The sequence below is a fragment of the Megalopta genalis genome, chromosome 3, assembly GCF_051020955.1.
Source record: "Megalopta genalis isolate 19385.01 chromosome 3, iyMegGena1_principal, whole genome shotgun sequence".
Lineage (NCBI taxonomy): Eukaryota > Metazoa > Arthropoda > Insecta > Hymenoptera > Halictidae > Megalopta > Megalopta genalis.
Window position 1 is genome coordinate 16,029,780 of NC_135015.1, and position 22,223 is coordinate 16,052,002.

At 40.6% G+C, this 22,223-nt stretch overlaps 1 protein-coding gene across 7 annotated transcripts in view; it reads left to right on the plus strand.

Moving 5' to 3' along the window:
• Trpgamma (Transient receptor potential cation channel gamma) overlaps positions 1–22,223 on the plus strand; it is a 215,971-nt gene that overhangs the window by 164,553 nt on the left and 29,195 nt on the right. For all 7 annotated transcript variants that reach the window (XM_076520200.1, XM_033478271.2, XM_033478270.2 and 4 more), the window contains exons 5-8: positions 5,606–5,736; positions 10,646–10,880; positions 13,898–14,046; positions 15,760–15,955. In XM_076520200.1, the coding sequence (XP_076376315.1) occupies positions 5,606–5,736; positions 10,646–10,880; positions 13,898–14,046; positions 15,760–15,955 (711 nt within the window). The remainder of the gene's footprint in view (positions 1–5,605; positions 5,737–10,645; positions 10,881–13,897; positions 14,047–15,759; positions 15,956–22,223) is intronic.

The window sequence follows — 22,223 nt, forward strand, 5'->3', positions numbered from 1 at the left end:
TAATTTATGCTGATGACAAAACATTCTTATTCGCGAGATGAAAGTCGGATCGAAGAAGCCGTGCCCATGTCTCTTCAGCATCGCGTACACAAATCGCAGTAAAAATTTCCACCCGAGAACTTTATTATTGCTCGAGTTGTTTAAATTTTATTCGACTGACGGACAACAGACGAGAACGATCGAATTTCATTCGACCGAAGTGAGTATCCAATCGAATCGAAATTTATCGAGATCGTAGCGCATGAAACGGCGACTGGAAGAGTTCGTCTCGAGTTCCAAGGTCAGCTCGCGGAAAGTTCCGCGGTCCGATGGATCGATTCGCGGAACGATCGCGGGATTTCCTTGCGTCCGTCCGGCGGAGTTCCGCGAGGCTGGGCGTGGGCGTGCACGGAGCGGGATCGAAGCCTCGGCTGAAATTGGGACGACCGTGGGAGGGAAAACGAGGCGAGCAATTAACGATTCGGATAGCCGTCCATTGTTCGACGTGGAAAGCGGTCGTTGCGAAGTTCTCGTTACGCTTGCTATCAGGGCCGCCGGAGGGGAAAAAGAAAGAGAAGAAGAGACGGAGATAGCCGTCGGAACGCGGTGGCCGTAGAAGCGCAACACGTAAAGATCGGGCGTAAAGGGAAACAATGAGAAGTCCGGTATTCAAAGGCGGTATTAACCTTTATGCCGCCGCGTGCTTATCCCGGCTAAAGGGATATAGGCGTTCCCTTCCGTGCCGGGCATCCTCGAACAAGAGATATCCGCGCGGACGGCTTTGCGCGATGCTGCCGGCGTCTATTCAATTATCCTGTTCGAGTCGCGAGACCACGAGCCCACGGTTCGCTGGTAATTCGCCGTTTGACTTGCTCCCGACTCTGGTTGCCAGTGCAAATACGATGTACAAATACGATCTACTTGGTTCGCCAACGGAGCCCGATGGCCGCTTCCAGAATGCGTTCGGTTGTTGGCCCTACCAATTAGCCACCGCGCGACACGATACTTCTCTTAGATCCGATCTTATCGCGAGGATATTGGCTTCCGAGGATCTCGGCAAGTTTGATGGCCGACTTCGCGATGATGTATGACTTGTGCGTGCAGCGTTTCCGAGCAGCGACCGAGATTAAGCGCGCCCGAGCAATCGTAGTTTGAACGATGAATCGATATTCGAAGTTTTCAATCTCGTTAATTAGTTAAGATGTGGTCGTAGATCTTCGGGACCGAAGTCAACAAATCGGATAGCAGGTACAGGTGGATCTCTGGGGTGCTGGATAGCTGAGCAAAGGATGATGTATGAATTGTGCTGACACGATTTTAGGGCAGCGTCAAAATTCATTTTTCAAACAATCATACTTTTTACGACTATTGGAGGTGATGTATCATCACTTGTGTATGCAGCATTTTTGGGGCACCCTGAAGTACCTAAACAATCATACTTTGAGCGATGAATTAATGCTCGAATTTTTTGACGCTGCTTTCGAACGAGCTTGCCACTGGGATATTGGCTACAGGACGATCTTTTAAGGCGCTTGGTAGCTGACCAGAGGATGACGCATGACCTGTGTATGTAGCAATTCAGCCCAGTGTGAAGAATAAGTCTTTAAGTAATCATACTTCGAACGATAAATCGATATTCGACATTTTTGACGTCTTCCATTAAACCAGAAACGATCGTACGAACAGCTCTTCAGATCCGATGTTCTCATTTAAATACCGTGTAATGGAGGATCTTCAGATGCAAGATAGCTAATTGGATAAAAAAAAAGCTACGTAGCAATCGTCGGAACTCCGCCGTGGACTTTTCATTTCGAAATTACTCTGAGACAATTTGCGAACTTCGAAAAATACGGGGCGATTAAATTCGAATTTGATCTCGCGAAGTCCGAGCCGGCAATCGGCGCAAGGTTGCAGTTCTCGTTTCATCGTCGATCAATTTTGTCGAGTGTCCACCGAGATCGACCATAACCGTTCGATCTAAGCTTAACGCCGATCTAAGCCGCGCGTTGCTCGAATTCCCGCGCGTCGAAATAGGCCGCGTTGTTTATCGGCCGGCCGTAATTGCCTTAAAGTTATTTGAATAACGCCGATGGGAGCGAGAACGATAGGCGATTCCGAGAACAGGGCCGTTAAAGCTTGTTATTGGCTTCTCGCTGAAAGGAACCGCGAGCGAGCGAGCTAGCGATCGATCGATCTTCACAGACCGCTTCCCGTCGAGTCGATCGCTTCTTCGTTTTTCGCAGACCGACGGAATGCCATCGAGGGAAATTGTGATCAATCGGCGAACTGTAGAAATAGCTTCGGTAGGCTCTCCCTTCCCTCTGGTCTCGAGATGGAAAAATTATCGGCTGCGGTGCTGCTCGATTTGATCCCTTCACCTCTGTATTAACACGTTTCTGTTGACACCGATGCCTTCACTTCGATAACAGTCTGCAATCGCAAGTTGAAATAATGGCGAACATGGAATTGATTGCAGGCTCTTCTTCTGTTATATTTTACTTTCTTCTTCTTCTTTGAAATCGATGTTGAAGATATTATTGTTTACAATAGACGGTTGTGCAAATATTTTCTATGCTTAACTGCGAGCACATTGATAAGCAAAATTGAATTTCTTAAATGATGTTAGACAATTATTCGTAATAAATTGATTCCATTAAAAGAAGAATTTCATTAAACTTTCTTGTCATGTAAGGAAACACATCGATAAAAGTTTGTATTTAGTTACATCTTATTTTTATGAACTTATAAAATTTTCAGTCACCAACGATCCTGTTGAATCGTTTCAGAGGATATCTAAATCATTAACCCCTTCAGTTCAACTAAAATGAAAAAAACATACAGAAAGAAATACCTACTTTTCATATTACATAGTATCTTTATTGTTATTTATACATATCAAAGGGTGAACCTACGTGTAAATAAAAATATAGATAAAAAGTTGGTAAACAAAAATTTTTATAAATGCCACAAATTAACACGTTCCGTGCCACGTGTACCATCGATGGTACACGCTTGCATGTTTACTTAGTGAACTGAACAAATTGTTTACAAGAAATTTAGAACCGAAGAATCAATTTCCACCGCAAGAATGGGCGTTGATAAGTTTTTGTTACGTTGTTATGTGTACGAGAATTAATAATTGCACGTAATACATCAAGTTTTAGTAAAATATCAAAGTGTGAAGATTCGAGTAAAAAAAGCTCGGCACGGAACGTGTTAATAACGTACGAACAAAGCACGAAGAGCCGAAATGAACTTTCAACATTATTTTCGCAAAAAAGATCGAACTTTCTGCAACATGTCACGAATCCTTGCTAATCCAAGCTTTCCACCCTCTCATCGTGATCGAAGATCATGCAGAATTTCGACACCGGAGTGACGCTGAGCCTCGACCACCCCCTTCATCCCCTTTTTCCTGACCGTTACAGGAGCTTTCGCCGCTGCTGATGAAAGGGATCGCCGCGGCACATTTATCATCCTAATTCCGGCCATCTTTCACCGAAGTTTCATCCCCGAACGATACCCGTCCGCAACAAAGGGATTGTTTTGAGAAATCGAAAATTCCGTCGGAACCCGACAAGACGCTGCTACGACGCGACAATGTCCTCGCATTAATTCAGTTGTCGAACTCGACAGCTATACTCCGCGTCCTTCGGAGACCACCTGGTCACATTCAATAGCCACTATCGATGGCACACAGCGTTCTATAACTGTCCAATGTCCTTCAGACCCTTTGAACGGTCTCCGGAGGCTAGCCGGGACCCCCCCGAAGTCAATTACTCCCCTTTATTTCCTTCGAGAAACTGCCTCCGAGTACGGGCCGAGTCATTATAAACCTATCTTCTGACCCTCGACTCCTTTAGGGTCGATACACATCGACGTGCTGGGCTCGGGTCGTGCTGGCAGCGTGCTCGATTGAGAATATTCACATTAGACGTGCGAGCATGATGCCAGGCAGGACCGATGACCTCGAGATTGAAGTGCCTTAGACCGAGATTCGGAGTTCAACTTTAGCTTTTTCGGATTTGCCGATGCAATTTTAAGCTTTTTCTGATTAAAATAAGACCGAACACGATATAATTTTAAAATGAAATCAAATAGATAAAGTAAAACAAGAAAATCAAATCAAATAGAACAGAATAAAATACAATAAAAATAAATTTGTTGAGAAAAGATTTCGATTCGATTTCCTGAAGTAAAATCTTTTCGTTGCGATGAGGATCGTTATTTTCTTGTGATATTTGAAACAAAAAAAATGACAAAACAATTCTAAATCATTATAAATATAATGAATTATGTGAAATAGGTATTTCTTATTTTCGTCTGAAATAAAATTGGCCCAGGCATGCTCCAAAGTCCGTCTAAATCATCTTAAAGCATCCGCAGTGTCATTTAAATCCTTTTTTAAATCAATGACTCGCTATCGTGTCGTCTCGAGGATCTCCAGGATCTACGACATCGTGGAGGTCTCGAGGTACTTGAACCTCCTCGGTGATCATAGTGCCCATGAAAAAGGGTCGAGGAGGGCAGAAGTGCGATGATAAGTCAAATAAGGAGCAGAGGTGATCCGAGATGGCCTAAGGGTTCGGCGATGTACCTATCGAGCGACTGAAGCCGGATCAGTGGGGCTAGGATGTTTGAAAATAGCTGTGTAGATAGTGAAAGACGACTTGGAGGAGTAGAGTTGGTCCTGGAGGTTAACAGACTTTCCTCAATAGACTTTCTGCAATCCGAAGATTCGAGATCTCTTTTTCTTTCTATTTCGTACATTCACGTTCTTTCATTAAATCGAAATGGTACTCTCCTCTCCATACGTAATCCATTTTGTAGGTATATTCACGTTAAATATGAAATATTGACAATAGTGAACTGGTGCTTCTTTCCAATCTAGCAGAAATACGAACCTCGAATGTTCGAGTCTTCGATGTCTGAACTCGCTGTGAACGAATCATGTTTCACATGGAAATGGCTCAATCTAGAACAACCTTTTTTATTTTAAAAACAGTGCGACACCCTGACGTAGAGATCAGTAAGAAATTAGACTGGTATCTTATCTAAACAAATGTTCGGTTAATTGTGTCAGACAGCTTGACAATTTGGTCAACTTTCTCCTTTGTGAACAATATCCTTCTGCCTTCGTTCTCCAAAACGATTTTCAGAATACCTTGAACGTTGCAGTATAGATTAGGTCTGGTTAGGTCTCGGTCAGGTGTCCAGGACAATTTTTACAAAGAAACAAATTGTTCGAAATATCGAACTGTACAAGAAATTCAAATTTATCGAAATCGGAGAGCAGAACCTTTTTCTAAATAATTATGAAGATAAATGAATACCGAATGTTCTGTTATCTGGACGTTCACGTTTTTACAATTAATTTGTATAATCGAGATTCTATGGTAAATTCAAAGTGCACATTTAACGAGTAGATTGCATATCAATAAACAATATCCCAACATAAATAACGTTCTTGTCTGTCAGACTCTATTTAAAACGTTTTCTACAGTTATTCCGGTTTGATGCTTCCAGGAATAATTTTCTGGAGATTAGAGCAATATATTGATCGACGTAAAGGCAATAGAGCTGCCAGATTGAAGCAACGTTTAACGAGGAATTATTATGGTTTCAGAGGCACAGCATCCACGGGATGAACGAGGAGGAGAACGTTGTGAGGCCGCACCAGGAGATGGCCAGCCTGTCCTGCCATGAGAAGAAGTATCTTCTCGCGGTGGAACGCGGTGACGTGGCCTCTGTCAGACGGTGAGTTTTCCAACCCAATAACCATAAAAGTACCATCAAATCGAAGAAATTTTAAGGAGCATTTCTGCTCAAAGAATACTCGTAAAATAGGGGGTTTATGCCCGTGGCAAAATGAACTTTACGTGGCGCGGAACGCGATCTTGACTTATCTAGTTCGCTGAGAGTCGTAGGAACAAACACCGGGAACTCGGAATTGCGTTCCTGCATGTCCTAGAGCTCGTTTAAACTAAGAACAAATTTTAGCTGTTAATAATAATAATAATGGTAATAGTAATAATAGTTCTAATAATAATTATCTAGGTAAAATGCAATGATTCTTTATTAGTCTGCGACTTCGACAAAACCGAGCATCACTCATAAACAATGAAAACAACAACTACTGTCGCAACGTGACGATACACAGACACGATTTTTAAGCAAGGATGACCAGTCTCTACAAATAGGATAATAATTCATTGTTGCAAATAGGCAAACAATTAACACTAGCTTTACGTTTCAAATTTCTTGATTTACGATTTATGAGATCGTAAAAATACATATACGAGCAATTTATTAATTAAATATTTAATACGAAATATTTGAATAGTTAATATAAGATATTTAAATGTTTAATTAAATAAATTTGGTACTCCAGACAAACATTATAATAAAAGTCGTTGCAAATGCGAATAACATTCAAGTTCACGTAAACACACGATAAAGATGAAGTTTCTTTTTCTTCTCAGATATTATTGCGAACGAAAAACTTCTAATCATTGTAATTGTAAAGAAAATGGTACGGCAAGGACTTAATCGTTCGAAAACGGGACGCGCGTGCACCCGTCGCGACGCGTCGCGTCGACCGTCTCCCTCGTTAGCGTCATTTGCGGACGAGCACGTGCCCGCCGAAAACTGCGGACGTGACGCGTCACAAAAACGGGTCCCTCAAAAACGGATATGAAGCAACATATTTCTTTGTCTAGCTGGTACAGCTAAAACCTTTTAACCCAACCCTTCCACCTCTGCATGCACGCGTTTCCTCGGAATCCAAGCTCTGTGTAATGCGACAGTCTTCGTTCTACATCTTCGGCCATCCTTCCGTCCGAAGATCATTCCATTCGCACATTTTCGTGATATGTGTCCTCCGTTCTCGAATAATCGATTTTTTTTGTTCTGCGTGTACAATTAAGAATGACACATTGCAGTGACATATTCTCGGTGGACCGTGACTGCTTTAGCATCATCGGTATACAAGATCCAGGTAATGAGTTTCTTGCACAGTGATGACCATTTCAAAGTTCCAAGGACATTGAAGTGGAAAGTTCCAAGCAAAATGTAAAATTACTTTCGGAAAAGGTTTGAGTAACGAGGTCGAAGCGCAATGAAGACTGCATATTTCAAATTTCGAAGAAGATTTAAGCAACGAGCTGGATGCACAAATGAGGACTACAGATTTTTAATCTGCAAGAATATTCAAATAAATAATATATATATATATATATATATATAATATATAATATATAATATAATAATATTATATAATAATATATAATATAATATACATATAATAATATTATTATAATATAATATATATATTCAAATAAATAGAGACCACGCATTTTCGATTTCCAAGAAATTCGAGTACAGCATTGCAACAAAAAAATGAAGACTACAATAATTTCTCCCTAAATCGCGCTCAGATGGCGCATGAAAATGAACGATTTGAGAGCTATAAAAACGAGCCGCAAGGCTCGAACAATCGTATCTCCTAATACCAAAAGAAAAACAATGAGCACACATATAAAAATAGCACGAATACTATACTCAACCATGTAGACATTTATGATTAATTTATCGCAAAGTGGTGAGACACTTTTAACAGTGGTCTCTTGAGTGATAAAGCGGTCCACAATTCTTTGCGCCAAGAGTACAATCATTTTCCAGCGACTTTCGAGTCGTTATTTTAAAAATATCCAGAAGACCATGCCCCCGGGAATTTCGCAGTTTTCCCATAAATTCGAAGTCGGACATCAAGACAGAGGCGCATTAACCCTCATCCGATTGAATTTACGACGTCACGTCGTCGCAGGAAACAGGGGAAAGTCAGCGCGAGATGATAAACTGTCGGCGAAGTATGTCGCTTATCCGAGGCGTTCCGTGTTACAGGTCCTCGTAAATGGGCTTTTACTGTACCGCGGGTTCCGTAGAGTGTAAATTTCCATCCGGCGAAAAGTACCGAAAATTAGAGTACCGTTTTCATTGCTTTCATTGCCGGTGCCCGAGGACAAAGGGCGGGAAGCGGGCGCGCGCGGTATCGTTGTTTCTATGCAAACGAATGCGGGGAGAGAGCACGTGAGAGTGAGAGAGCGAGAGAGAGAGAATACAAGAGAGAAATAGAGAGAGAGAGAGAGAGAGAGAAGCGAATATATCGGCGGGATGTATGTAGGTCTCGCGAGTTAAAGAGGACGAGAAATCCCTCGGGAGAAGGTCAAAGGCGCGGCGGATGTCCCAGTAGCGCGTCGACAAAGGATCTAATTATCCAACGAGCGATCCGAGCGGTCCCGAAACTTCCAGGAATTCTTGCCGGAGCGCGTCGAGTGCTCCTGACGCAATTAATACCGATTGCGATGCACGAGAAAGTTTCAGGCGGCCGTGGAATTCTCATTTGGCGAGGGTTCTCGGGCTCCGAAATACGTTTGCCAAGCCGATCCGCCGCGCCGGCCTCGACCATAATGCCGGGACCAGTGTTGAAAGGGCATGGAAAAATCCGAGCAGACCGATCGCGAACCAATAAGCTCGCAGATTACCGGACGAGACCTGTATTCTTCGAGATTGGAAGCCTTCGGCTGGCCCGAATTTCCCTCGCGAAAATAAATCTCCATTTTTTTTTTACGATTTTTTGTCTTCGTAGAAGCTCCGAGAGACCGTGAACGACAGGCGTTTGCAATTAGCGGGATAAGAAATTATTGGTAGAAAATTATTTTGTCTATTCAAAATTTTTGCACGACAAAATTTTTAACGATCGCGAAGGAACTCAACTATTAGTACACTTTTTTTTCTTTTTCGACATATTCAAATCTCTCAGAGATAACTGTTTCGGAAATTATCACTCAAAAGACAATTATCGAGCTTCTTTTACATGCAGCTCAAACATTGACAATCCTGATAATAAACTTTCGGTAAATAAAGTGTTAAGATGTTCTAAAAATAATTCTCGATGCAATCAGAGAAGAAATTATGATAAATTTTGCACTTATTTACTCATTTATTTATTTATTAATGCTTTAAGCCAGATTAGTTTATTCAGAAAATACATCTTACGTCAAATGTTACACGAACATTAGTTGAAATTTTTAGATCCGTTCATCCATTAATTTATAGCTCGTGCGAGCTTGGATAATAAAAAATCGATAAAAATCCGGGCCCAAGAAATATCAACTTCACTATTTTTCTCACCATTTTTCAACTGCTTCATGGCAGCCCGTTGACAGCATTTGGCTCCCATGTCTGACCGTTGCTGGTCATTTCTACTTGCATCGGGTATCACAAGCAATTCCCTTTATCGATTTGCGAACCGATAGTTCGAATGGATTTAATCTTGATAGAAAAGTAGCGCGGCGCTGTTACGCGTACAATTTCCAGCTGTCGAATTAGTCGGCGTTAGTCGGGCACACTAACTGTGCCAGTAATAGAGTGTCCTACATTTCCATTTAGGTTTGTTCGCGGAATCGCATCTCCCCTGGTTCCACTACTAATTACTGAGCAGTCCATATAACACCATATGCTCGTCTTTCAGAATGTTGCATGCTTCTCGGCATCCTGAATACCGTGTATACAGAAAACCGGTAAAAATACGCGGCGATCACGGACATTATCGACGCTAGTTTATTTGAAGAGTGTATCGCTGACGGATCCTGTAAAACGCGATAGAATGAAGCGTTTTATGAAGTTTAATGGGATTTTTATCTTGTTTGGTGGCTGATAGAATCCGTAATAGGAGGAAAACGTTTTTCCTCGATTCCAATTTCGATAAGCCTGCCTGTGACGGTCCCACAAACATCCGCTATCTAATTATTGCTTCGTGAATCCATTCTTGCGGTTTCTACTAGGAAATAAATACAAATTGATACAATGAACAAAGTAGTATACGTTTTTCATCGGTTCTAAGCATCCGCTTTTTCTTTCTAATATTTTTTGATAGGATTATTATATTCTGACGTTACGAACAACAGTAATTTTTTCAATAACGAAATCGATATCAATTTAATCAATTTACATATTGATTACCTACACTAGAAACGAACAGATAAATATATTGTTATTTATTAGAAAATAGGACGCTGTATCACGACTGTTCCATAAGCTAAAAATAAATTATATTGTCATATTACATACCATTCTGTAACAATGTATTACACAAGTAATTGCGTTATTGCCAGAATTATCTAGTATAAAAATATAATAAATCTAGAGTTATGTCAATATATTGAGATAGGCGATTATCCTCGTATAAACCTATTAATTAATTTCTGTTGAATGCCATGCGTTAGATTTACTAACGCAAAGCGTAAAAGGCTTACTGGAATTTACTCCAGTTCCACGTTTAATTGACCTACTAGCCTAATTTACCTCCTCTAATTCACTTCGATTCTGTGTCACTTGATTCTGTCTTACACACTATCAGCGTATGTTACAGTGTGCGTATGTGTCCATAAATTGCAGCGTCCGACAGCAATAAAATATGAAAGAAAATTGGGCTGGAAATATTCGATGCAACCATAATCGCAGAAGATGAATCGATCTCATTTCGCAAAGCGGTTATAGTTGCTAGTTAGGCCGAAGCGTTTAGAGCGTGCCAGGCCTTCGAGGACCGATTAGCTGGCCGCTAACGAAACGACGATGATCAGTGACCGTGTCCCGGTTGTTTCAGGATGCTGCAGGGCGCGCTGGAGACCGAGATGAACATCAATTGCGTGGATCCTCTGGGACGGTCGGCGCTTCTGATGGCGATCGATAACGAAAACCTGGAGATGCTGGAGCTCCTGCTGGAGCACAAGGTCGACACCAAGGACGCGCTTCTCCACGCCATCTCCGAGCAGTTCGTCGAGGCGGTGGAAGTCCTCCTGGAGCACGAGGAGACCCTTCACAGGAACGGGGAGCGTCACGTTAGTCGCATTCGCAAATACCACGGCTGTCTGCCGCGATTCCTCTTGTTCTGCTCTGGAACCGCTACCATTCGCGACTCTTCGGCATCTATTATTCGCCTTCATTGACGCCTCGATTTACCGACGGACGTGTCTCGTAATCGCGCCACGATTGCCTCCGCTCCAATCACTTTTCGCTCATCGAAACTCCCGTCCCGATCGGATAATTAGAAAATTATGAAACTTTGGAAGAACGTCGGATATACAGTTACACAATTTTTATCGCCTCGTAAAATCGCTGGGAAGGGTTGGCATTAATTCTTGAAGATGAGGATGGTTCTCAAGCTTTTTGTTCGACGTGTGAATTGACAGAGAACTTTGAAGAGATCTTGATTTTACTTAGAACTGTTCGATTGAAAGAATTGTGCAATTTTTAAAGACTTGCTTCAATCACGTACAGCGAATTTTGTTAATTCTTGACGTATAATGAATTAAATTAGTCATTTGGGCAGGATTGCACGTGATTATCGCAGACGAATTTCGGCAATAGCACGGTGTTGTAACTTTTAATTAATTTATTGCTTATTAATTAAGCGGGCAAAGTGCCCTTTAGATTGCAGAATATAATATATGCAGTAATTTGATTCGAAAATACGTGGCGTATATTGCGTGGTGCAAATAATAAGAGGAACACGTAATTAAGAATACATAATAATAACGACAAGTGTCGCTACACGCAATTTGCAATACAGAATAGAATGGCTGGTTCACATGAATAACTTATGGTCAACATTTAACTCCTGTGCACGTGTATCCATAATTTGATATTCCGTTCATAATTTTCCGAGGGATTTTTCCTTCAACATAACAAATGTCGGGAAGATCATAGATCTAGTTACAGGTTGATATTTATTTTCGTAAAATTTTTCTCCTAGCATCCCAAAAATGTTTCCTGTGCATTAAATTCTTGTGCTAAAAGTTGCGTTTGCAAAATCAGCGACGAAAATATCTAAAACACTACTACAAGAAGCTAGTCCAAAATTTACGATTTTTAATAGACACCGTTGATTGCACATTTTCTCAAACACGAAAATTCGAACAAACCGTGTACCATCAGCAAAATTCGCTGCTGAATTCGTCCGAAAAAAAGGATCTCTTGTAAAATCACCGTACCTCCGACAATTCTACACATTTGATACCAAAGAAATTGAAGAACTTTCTCGAAGGCAGATTCGTCGAAACGCGAGAAGTTAGATCGTAAACGGTTGGCTACATTTTAAACAAAAAAAATTCGAGAAGTTGGGTCTCCTTCTGGCCGAGTGTAACTTCTTAATCGGGGGAACCGGGGAAAAAAAGTTGGAGGCATTCGAGAAAAGCGGACCGAACCCGGGTTGGCGAGCCGGTTTCATCTTCGGCAAAGCTCGGCAGCGTGTCCGAGCTTTGGCATTCAGAGTGAACGCGGGGAACGGAATAAAAAAAGTAAAGAACGAAGGCGCAAAGCGACGGGGAATCCGATGGGTTTAATTTAATCGGCTTTCGCAGGAGAATCAGCTTACGTGAAACTTCGGGAATAATTGTTGGACCGACCCCCGGTCCGACGAGATGTTTGTTGCGTTCGGTCCGCGAAAAATAAAGCTTCTCGTTAACGACGTTCCCGCTTTCCCCGTGTTGTCTTGTGATTTGGAACGCTCTGGGGACCCTTTGCACGCGAAACATTTCGTTCGCCTGCGTCCGTCATCCTTTTTTCCGATATTCGTGTCCCACTTTCATGTTAATAGCGCACTGCCTACGGTTTGTCGGTCGTTACTTGACCAACAGACGAAATCCTTAATTTAGTATTTGTGGTCATTTTTCGATCGTTCAGTTATTTACCATGGCACATTGTTTCTGATATTTCAAGTTTGCTCAAACATGAGCCGTTTGCCAGCTGATATAGTCTCGATATCAATGATCAGATACAAAAGAAAATTTGGGAACAACCTGATGGCAACAGTAAATTATTTATCACTCCACATTGTTTCTATCATTTCGAGTTTGCACAAACATCAGCAATTTGCTCGTTAAAATCCTTTCAATGCCAATGTTCAGATAAAAAAGAAAATTTGGAAACAACTCGATAGCAAAAGTAGATTATATATTACTCCACATTGTTTCCAATATTTCTTGTTTGCACAAACACCAGCAATTTGCTCGTTAAAATCCTTTCAATACCAATGTTCAGATAAAAAAGAAAATTTGGAAACAACTCGATAGCAAAAGTAGATTATATATTACTCCACATTGTTTCTAATATTTCTTGTTTGCACAAACACCAGCAATTTGCTCGTTAAAATCCTTTCAATACCAATGTTCAGATAAAAAAGAAAATTTGGAAACAACTCGATAGCAAAAGTTGATTATATATTACTCCACATTGTTTCCGTCATTTCAAGTTTGCACAAACATCGGCAATTTGCTCGCTAAAATCCTGTCGATATCAACGTTCAGACAAAAACGAAAATTTGTAAGCAACCCGATAGCAACAGTGGATTATTTATCGCTGCACGTTGGTTCTAAAATTTTTTGTTTGCACGAACATGAGCAGTTCGTTCGTTAAAATCCGCCGTGAAAATTGGCACCGTGAAAGCGGCAAAGCGAATAATTTATCTCGGCAATGAATTGGAGCAAAAGGTGGATTAGTTTCACGTGGAGTCAATGACCATCGTTGTAGAAGCTCGTACGGTGTTTCGATTCGAAATAATTATCGAGTGTCGTCCCGTCGAACGGCGCAACGGATAAATTTTAATCCTTTGTGCCGGGAGAGCGTGCCGGGTCGGGCCCGAATGGTAGCGTTCCGCTTCACGTGCCAATTCATTTGGCACCGACAACTAGACCGTGCCGCATCGTATTTTAATAGGCCGTCTAACAATTATTCGGCCGTCTCTGAGGGAGAAAATCCTGCGCGCGGTTTGCCCGGGATTGCCGGGATAGGAAATTATTTCAGGGGCAACGTATCGCCGGCAATTTTAGTAAAAGGAAATTACACTTGCCCCTTTCAGAGTTGGGAAGCCGTGCCGCCAGACACAGCCACCTTCACGCCCGACATCACGCCCCTAATTTTGTCCGCTCATAGGGACAATTACGAGATTATTAAGATCCTCCTGGATCGCGGATCCACGCTGCCCATGCCTCACGATGTCCGTTGTGGGTGAGCGATCTTTATCTACGGAAATTTATAACGCGTCCCTTATCTTTGTCCTGAATATTTTCCAGTCATCGCCCTCTCTCTCTCTCTCTTTCTTCCTGTATAATAATTTCTAGTATCAGTACCATTAATTTCGTGACCCTTTTCACGTGACCCTGAATTTTTATACCGATAAAATCTCTGTAGAAACGCAACTTTCTTTAATTCTGCGCTTTAATTCAACGAAGCGCTTTCGATCTATTTCTTTTACTTTATTTCGTTTAAACAGAAACATTAATTTAGGAGAATTGAGATCGCGATACTATGACAAATTGTTTGACTTTTCACTTTTCGTTACCTCGAGTAAATCATTTCAATTATAGCTGCACAGTGGTAACGTTTAGTGCATTAATCGATGTGTAAAACTAAAAATCAAGGCGAAGCGTAAACAGTAAAGTATTTTTAATTATGGAATTCTAAACTGGAGCTGTTCCGCTTTAATTACCGTTAAAAAATGAGACAGGAAAAATGCTTGAAAGCTTAATGCAGAGAGAAGGGAGCTAGAAAGGTCCAGAGGATTGCAATGGAAAGCTAAATGAAAAAATCGTGACAGTGTTGGAGAAATGTCCACGCTCGTTTTTTCCCTCTGCGCAGCTACGGGGACAGGCAGATAAATTTTGGACTTTTAACTACGTATTTTACGAACGACGGAATTATAGCTATAAATAAAGCAGGGGAAGCGTAGGCGTGGTGGGCTACAATCGCTCGTTAGATATACCATTTCAGTCCGATTAATTCCCTCGACCTGGTTTAGCACCTTGCCCTTGCAATCTTCGAGCATACCCCGCGTAAACTAATTAAGTCGGGGTAGATGCACTGCGAGCTACCCTATCACGGTGAAATTTCACCCCGCGAATTAAATTATAGGATTTGTCGCATGCGATAAACCTATACCAGGCGACGAGATTGGATTGTTCATTATTATTATGATCATTCCTTATCAAGCAACGCAGAGCTGGCAGAAATCAACGGAACACGCGGCGTAAAAGGGAAAATAGTCTCCATTAAAGAATCTTCATAAATAGTCATCATTGACGATCTTTAAATAATAGTCTTTATTAAAATTAATCCAAACTATATATACTAAGTCATATAAATATGTTCCAAATAATTCTGGATAGAACATACAATTGCTAAATCATTGTTGTGGTAATAATGCAATCTCTTATCAACAACCCCTATTATATTACATCCATTTTATTTCTGTTTTGAATAATATATTACTCTACCACGAAATAAATTTTCCTCTTGTTTAAATCTTGACAAGGTAACCTACGAAAATAAGGACTTGTGAAATGCTTCACGGTCTAATAATTAATGAATTAGCGACATAAACGAGCTTCTATAAAACTGAAGCAACAAAATCTAAAATAAATAAAACGTAGAGTGTAAAATATAAAGTTAGGCACAGGATGTGAAACATAAAACATGGAATAAAATATAAAATAAAGTTGAAAGTATATAAATACGAAATATAAAATGGTGAAGTATAAAATAGGTACGAAACGTGAAATATGAAATATGAAATATGGAATGTCGTGGAATTTGGTGAGTTAAAATAGAACAAAGCGAGAGAGAGAGAGAGAGAAAGAGGAGTGTCCGATAACTTTGACACGAAGTTATTGGAAGGAAAGTGGCGACTGTCCCGAAGTTTATTTTTGTTTCTGGCATTGACAGGTGCGACGAATGCGTGACGTCCCGAAAGGACGATTCCCTGAAGCATTCCAGAAGCCGGATCAACGCCTACAGGGCGCTGGCTTCGCCGTCCTTGATCGCCCTCTCCTCAAAGGACCCCATTCTGACTGCCTTTGAACTGTCCTGGGAACTTCGAAGGCTTTCGTTCCTCGAGCACGAGTTCAAATGCGAGTACCAGGTGAGTTGGAAAGAAAACTCTTTGTCTGAACCCAGCCTTTTTTTACTAGAAAAAAAACTAGTACCGTGCAGCCACCAAAAATACACCGTCTCTTATCTCCATTGTTTCCTGCAGCACTAGAGTTTACGCGAAAAATGATTTCGGAATTCTTATAGCAAGAGGCGAATGTCGTTAAGAAAATATTTCTATGCAGTCTAGAATTTTTTTATTGTAAGAAAACTATATGTAGCCTAGCAAAAGCAAACCATTTCTTGTTTCAATTGTTTTTGAAAGTACTAGAGTTTATGCAGAAAAATTGGTCTTAGAATTTTTGTAGGAAGAGCAAGATATAAAGCAAAATATATAAAATATATAAAATATATAAAATATATAAAATATATAAAATAATATTTAATAAAAAAAGATATATAATAAAATAATAAATATATAAAATAAAATATACGTATTTAAGAATCTGATTTATAATAATATTCAGGAGAGTAGAAGATACAATATAGTTTATCGTATATTTATCAAGAAATAATAAGGAATTAGAGTAATTAAATACGAATTATACTTCATCTCATTCAGCGACTTTCTTCAAGAGTGAATATTTCAAAAGCGGGCTTGTCGAGTATAATAGTGTTTTCCGAATTTTTCAAATGAGCTCAACAAAACCGTTCATTGAGTCATTAAAAATGGACGAACCCTAAGTAAGGGTACAATTCATGCGATCCGAGTTTAAGAGTTCTATTTCACACACTGCGGCGGCGCACGCGAGCATTGTTATACGGTTATTGTGCGAAGCCGTACTCTCATAAAATTTTATCTGCCTCTGTGAATCGTGGATAAAACGAAACCGAACGAAATTTCATTACACTTTGCATTTTATGCGCTATAAATGCATGAAGATCTACTAAAGAGCCTTATCGTTCTTCTTCCCGTTCCATCAGCGTCGTTCCGTCTGAAAAATAATTATGAACAGGTGAGCGTGCGGCAGGATGGCGAAAAGTTATCGCAACGAGCCGGAGAAAAACCCATAGTTTGATAAGGTTTAATTAAACGGAGCGACGCTCCTCCTTGAAACTGTTTAAACAAGGCGAGAAAAGTTTCTGGCCGAGCCACCGGCTCCATAAATATTTCGAGAGACACAACTCTTCCGTTATTCCAGTTGGGAAGTTCATTTCCTCGAAGAAACCGTTTCGAATATTAAGTTTCACCTCCGACGATCAGATTCCGGCTGTTCACCTGGTCGACGGTCCAGCATAACTTCTGATTTATACAGGAATATATTATCGTGACATGCTCGCCTAAACTCCCCTATTTTCTGTCTTACCTCGTCAGACGCTGTCTGGCAAAAATCCAAAAAATTATTGACCTATCCTCTGCGATCGTTGCTCGCATACGAACTTCGCGATTACTGAAGTAGGGTGACATTTTAAAAAGTGGACGAGATGACTTTCGAACAACCAAGCAATGTGTACAAAACTTGTTTCAAAAATGGTAATTGCTTGCAACGACAAAAGGAGGCAGTCACCTCGATATTTAAACGACAATAACTTCGTTAAGAAAAATCGCGCGACGTTACAACGGGTCTCATTTTAAACCTTGAAGCCGCTACTTTCGCATGCCATAATTCAGTTTTCACCGAAAATATTTTGCATCGCATAATTTTGCACGATAGCAAGTGAGAAACTGAAGACATACATCTTCCAAATACTCGATCTTAAAACGCTTGTAAAAATATTAACAAATTTTGTTTCGTGACTAAACAAACCACAGATTTCAAGATTGAAGCTTCCTTTTTCCAACGAGTCCAATAAATTTGTTCTACGATTTTTTCTTACCGTTTCATAACGCTAAAACGAGGTACAAGTTCAGTCACGATGTACTTTACACTATTTCGAAAACGATGGCACGCTTTTCGTTCGAACCTCGACGAAACAGCAGAAAAAAATCGTACATCGATATTCGAGGTCTTACTCCCAAGGGCAAGCTTCAATCTTGAAGTTCGCGGTAGATTCGATTGCGGACAAAATTCTGCAGTTCCGAAGAGTTCAACGAAGAAGTCGTGTGTTCGACGCGCGAGCTGGTTTGAGCGACTGAGAACATCTTCGGTCAATTAGGGTAGTATCTCGAATTTCGGATGGATCCAAGCCCACGTTCCGGTGGGTAACGATAACTCTGCCGGAAGTAATCCCGGGTGATGCCGAGAAACATACCGCGAAATTCAATTTGCTCGGAGGAACGTGATCTCGGTCCGAAAAAGTGTCCGCGAACCCGTCGGAGGAAAATATAAAACAACCCCTGAACTTCGAAGTCTCCGTTCCCCGGTGCTCGTCCTACTTTTCTCTCGGTCCGATTGCTTTTTCCGTGATCCACTGTAGATCCTCGAAAATGGCGGCGGATTCCGTAGAGCGGAGATGTTCGCAGGCACCGTGGTAACGAAATTTTCAATTATTCATTCGCTTTCGTTCGCATTCTTTCGTTCCTTTTATTCGCGGATCTGATAAATAATTTCGCTTCCTATTTTACTTCGCCGTTTTGTCAACACGATCTTTCATGGAACGACCAAACAGACAGAATGAATATTCATTAAATATTTATTATTCATTAAATGAATAGTCACTGTAATTACGTAGGACGGAGGAAATAATTAATTATGTTTTTATTCTATTCTTTCTCGATTTTAATCTTTGTCTTTGATCTTTTTATAGCCTCGCAATATGTTAGATTCTTGTGAAAGATAATTTTGAACGATTTCAAGAATGTTTTTTCGTGTTTCAAGTATGAACAATATTTTTTTTTTTAGTATGAACGATGTGGTTCTTAATAATAATTACCGATGCACGTATGTCTTCTTAGTCTCTTTTGAACGCAGATTTTTAGGAGAATTAAAAATTGTCAGCATTAACTACAAAATATAGGAGCAACGTAGATACTGATTTCGTTGTTTAATAAGTTCGATTGGATGAAAATAGCGCAACGGTATTTTTATATTTTTCAAATGTCTTCGTTATAAACGTGCGATCGTTTTGTGTATATTCTTGCCGATTGTTTACTTGTTCTAGCATCGAGCATGATCAGCTGAGTTCGATGCCGTGTACAAAAACTAGCGTCGCTCGTGCGTTCTTATACGTCGCCCGAGGTGACACGAGCAAGAAATGTTTTTGCGGAGATTTCGAGTTCGGAGAAGAACGATCGGAATTGGAACAATTGGAATCGCATCCAAACGAGAAATATATTTCTCTTGAATTTCCGTTCCTCGAGATCGATGCAAATCATTTTTATCTCGCAGAGAAATCCTCGCAGAGACATTTTTCCTCTCGCTCTCTCTCTCGTCAACTTCTTCCGGCAGTGAATCATTTTTATAAGCAATGATAAAGATGTTATATTGCATATTCGTTTCCTGCCCTCGGGCACAAAAGTTCGTTTCCTCATGACAAAGAATCGAAGACGGTTTCGCGGTTCAAGTAGAAAAAGAATTCAGTTTCCTGCGAGCCGCATTGGAAATGTATCGCGATGATTCACCGGGAAAAGCCGGAGCGTTTTCCGCGACGCATCGTTTCTCGGAGGTATTAAAAGTATAAAAGAAAAATGGAAAGACCGACAGAGAAAGAGAGTGAGAGAGAGGAGAGAGAGCGAGAGAGACGAGTCGCGTCTTTGAGAAACCCCGGAAGAACGAGCCATAAAAACGGCGTAGGCTTTTCTTCCGTCTTTGCAAACGTATTCGTGATTTATTTTGCGCTCTCGCCGGAGAAAGACGCATTCTTCTTGCCACTCGGATACTTTCCAGACATCCTGCAGGAACCTCGCGGAGCTTTGAAAAATCGGTCACCGTGTGCAACTGGGGAGTTTCGGGTGCTCCTTTTATTCGTTATTTAAAGTACCATCGACTCGGCCGTCTGCGTTCGACTGTCTAGACTTATGATTTCTGCAATCGACCGTGCGTGTCTCTTGTCCGAAGCTCTCTTTTCTCCTATATTCCTTTTCTCTCGTGAAAATCGATATGCCCGAGACTGTTTTATTAAAATTTTGGGGTGCAGCTTGTCCGAAGATTCCAATGCGAACCTAATGTACCCTGAAGAAATTCTAGTTCGATGTTACTTTCTTTGGAAGAGTTCGCGGTAACCAACTTTGGTAATACTGTTAAGGAGATTTCCCGCGAAACTTCATTTTTCTCAATAAAATTGATTGCCTCGATGACTGATCGTTTACTTGAAACATCCTCTCCACGGGTAATCAATCTTTGTTCCCTTTCTACTCGAGTATCGTACGTCGATGGTCTACTTTCTTTATTGAAAATGTTCGTTCTGCTCGAGAGATTGTTGCAATTACTATGACAGAGAATTTTGCTTGAAACTCAGAGCCAATGATGTCAGAATGTTAATCGTGTATCGATTTTGCTTGAAATTGAAGAGCAGTGATATGTGCTTTCTTTATGGAGAATACACGTTGTGCATCAAAAATTGTTGCAGCGATATCAACGACAATTTTCCTTAAAACTGATACGATCTAATACCTTTTATTCTTTATAGAAATTGTTTATCGTGTACCATAAATTGTTGCAGCGATATTAAAAACAATTTCATTTGCAACACGGAGCAACTATGACTAGTACAAATAAAAAAAAATCATTGCTTTCAAAATCTGTGTGTCGAAAAATTTTGCAATACAATATTTTGTAAATTTTGTAACAATAAAGACAATTTTCTCTGAAACTGAATGGAATTAACACTTTCTGTTCCTTATAGAAAATGTTCATTCTGCATAAGAAATTGTTGCAGTAACATTAAAGACAATTTTGCTGGAAACCTAAAGCATCTAACACATAAATGCACTAAAAGAAACTGCGATATGATCTTACCAAGGAACTGTACAAAAAACTCAAGAGGTGTGACAAGGGTGCATATCAATATCTATTTTTTTTCTTCTCCACACTGTGCGGAGAGCAGCGACCATCACAAGATACAGTAACGTCTCCCTAATTGACGCACAGATTGTGCAGAAAAATGGACAATTTGGGAAGAGGAGATACGATTATTAGAGCCTTGCGGCTCGTTTTTATAGCAGTTGACAATCGATAACCATAAAAAACGAGCCGCAAGACTGGAACAATCGTATCTCCTCTTCCAAAATTGTCCATTTTTGTGGACTATCTGAGCGTCAATTAGAGAGACATTACTGTATTTCGAAGAACGAAAAAAAATATCGAACGCCCTAAATCTTATCAAAGATCGAAACCCACTGATTTCCATATCGGCAGAAACGGGCCGGGTCGATTTTCAGGTGCGAAAGGGGCCGCTTGACGGATGAGAACGAGGCCGTGGCTCGCACGGCCGCGCGCCGGGTGCCAAATCAAATATTTACTACATCAAAGCGATACACGTAACGACCGGGATGTTTTCCTAATATCACCGAGTGGCCGCGGTACTTCGCGATCACACCAAAGCATAACGAGACGTTAAATATCGCGGCGACCGTGAAACCGCCGCGCCGGGCACAGCGTGTCTTTCTCTGTTCGCGTTCGACGGACCCCGTCCCGCCCCGGTCTGTTCAAGACAATCGTTCCCGGGTATTTCGAGAGACGTTTTCTCGATCCCGCGCCACGTGTTCCCTGGTGTTTACGCGGGATTAACAACGGGCGCGTTCGCGCCGCGGGAAAACGCGACGCCTTGCGTCAACAAAGTCGTCCGTGAGAAATAAGCCGATTCGAAATCCACGAGATATCGGTCTCGGCGAGCTGCTTTTTCTGCGGACACCGCATCCCATTTTTTATGTGTTTTTAATCTTCATTTTTGTGAAATATTAATCTTCAATTTTCTAAACATTGATCTTCATCTTTTTTTAAATACTTCATTTTTCCTTGAAATGTTAATCTTCATTTCTTCATGAAATTGTACTCTTTATGTTCTCTGGAAATTTGTAATTCTTCTGGAAATTTTACCCTTTTTCTCGAAATTTTAATCTTCATTCTTTCTGGAAACTTTAATCTTCATTTTTTCATGAAACGATGCTCGATAGAAAGTGAGAATTTCTTTATTTTGTATCGCAGACCCTGTTCAAGAGTTTTCAAAGATACAGGCATTTTTTCGAGTCTTTTTGGCGAAATTGATTGAAAAATAGAATAATTGTTCTGCTCGCAAAATGTTTAAAAATCTTACAAATCTTTCACGATAAATCCGTTAGCATTCTCCTACTTTATTAATGATCCGCAATTGATCGAATTCAATAATAAGAAAAACCATAGGAGAATCATTTCAATGACCATTTTCGAGTGCAGTACATT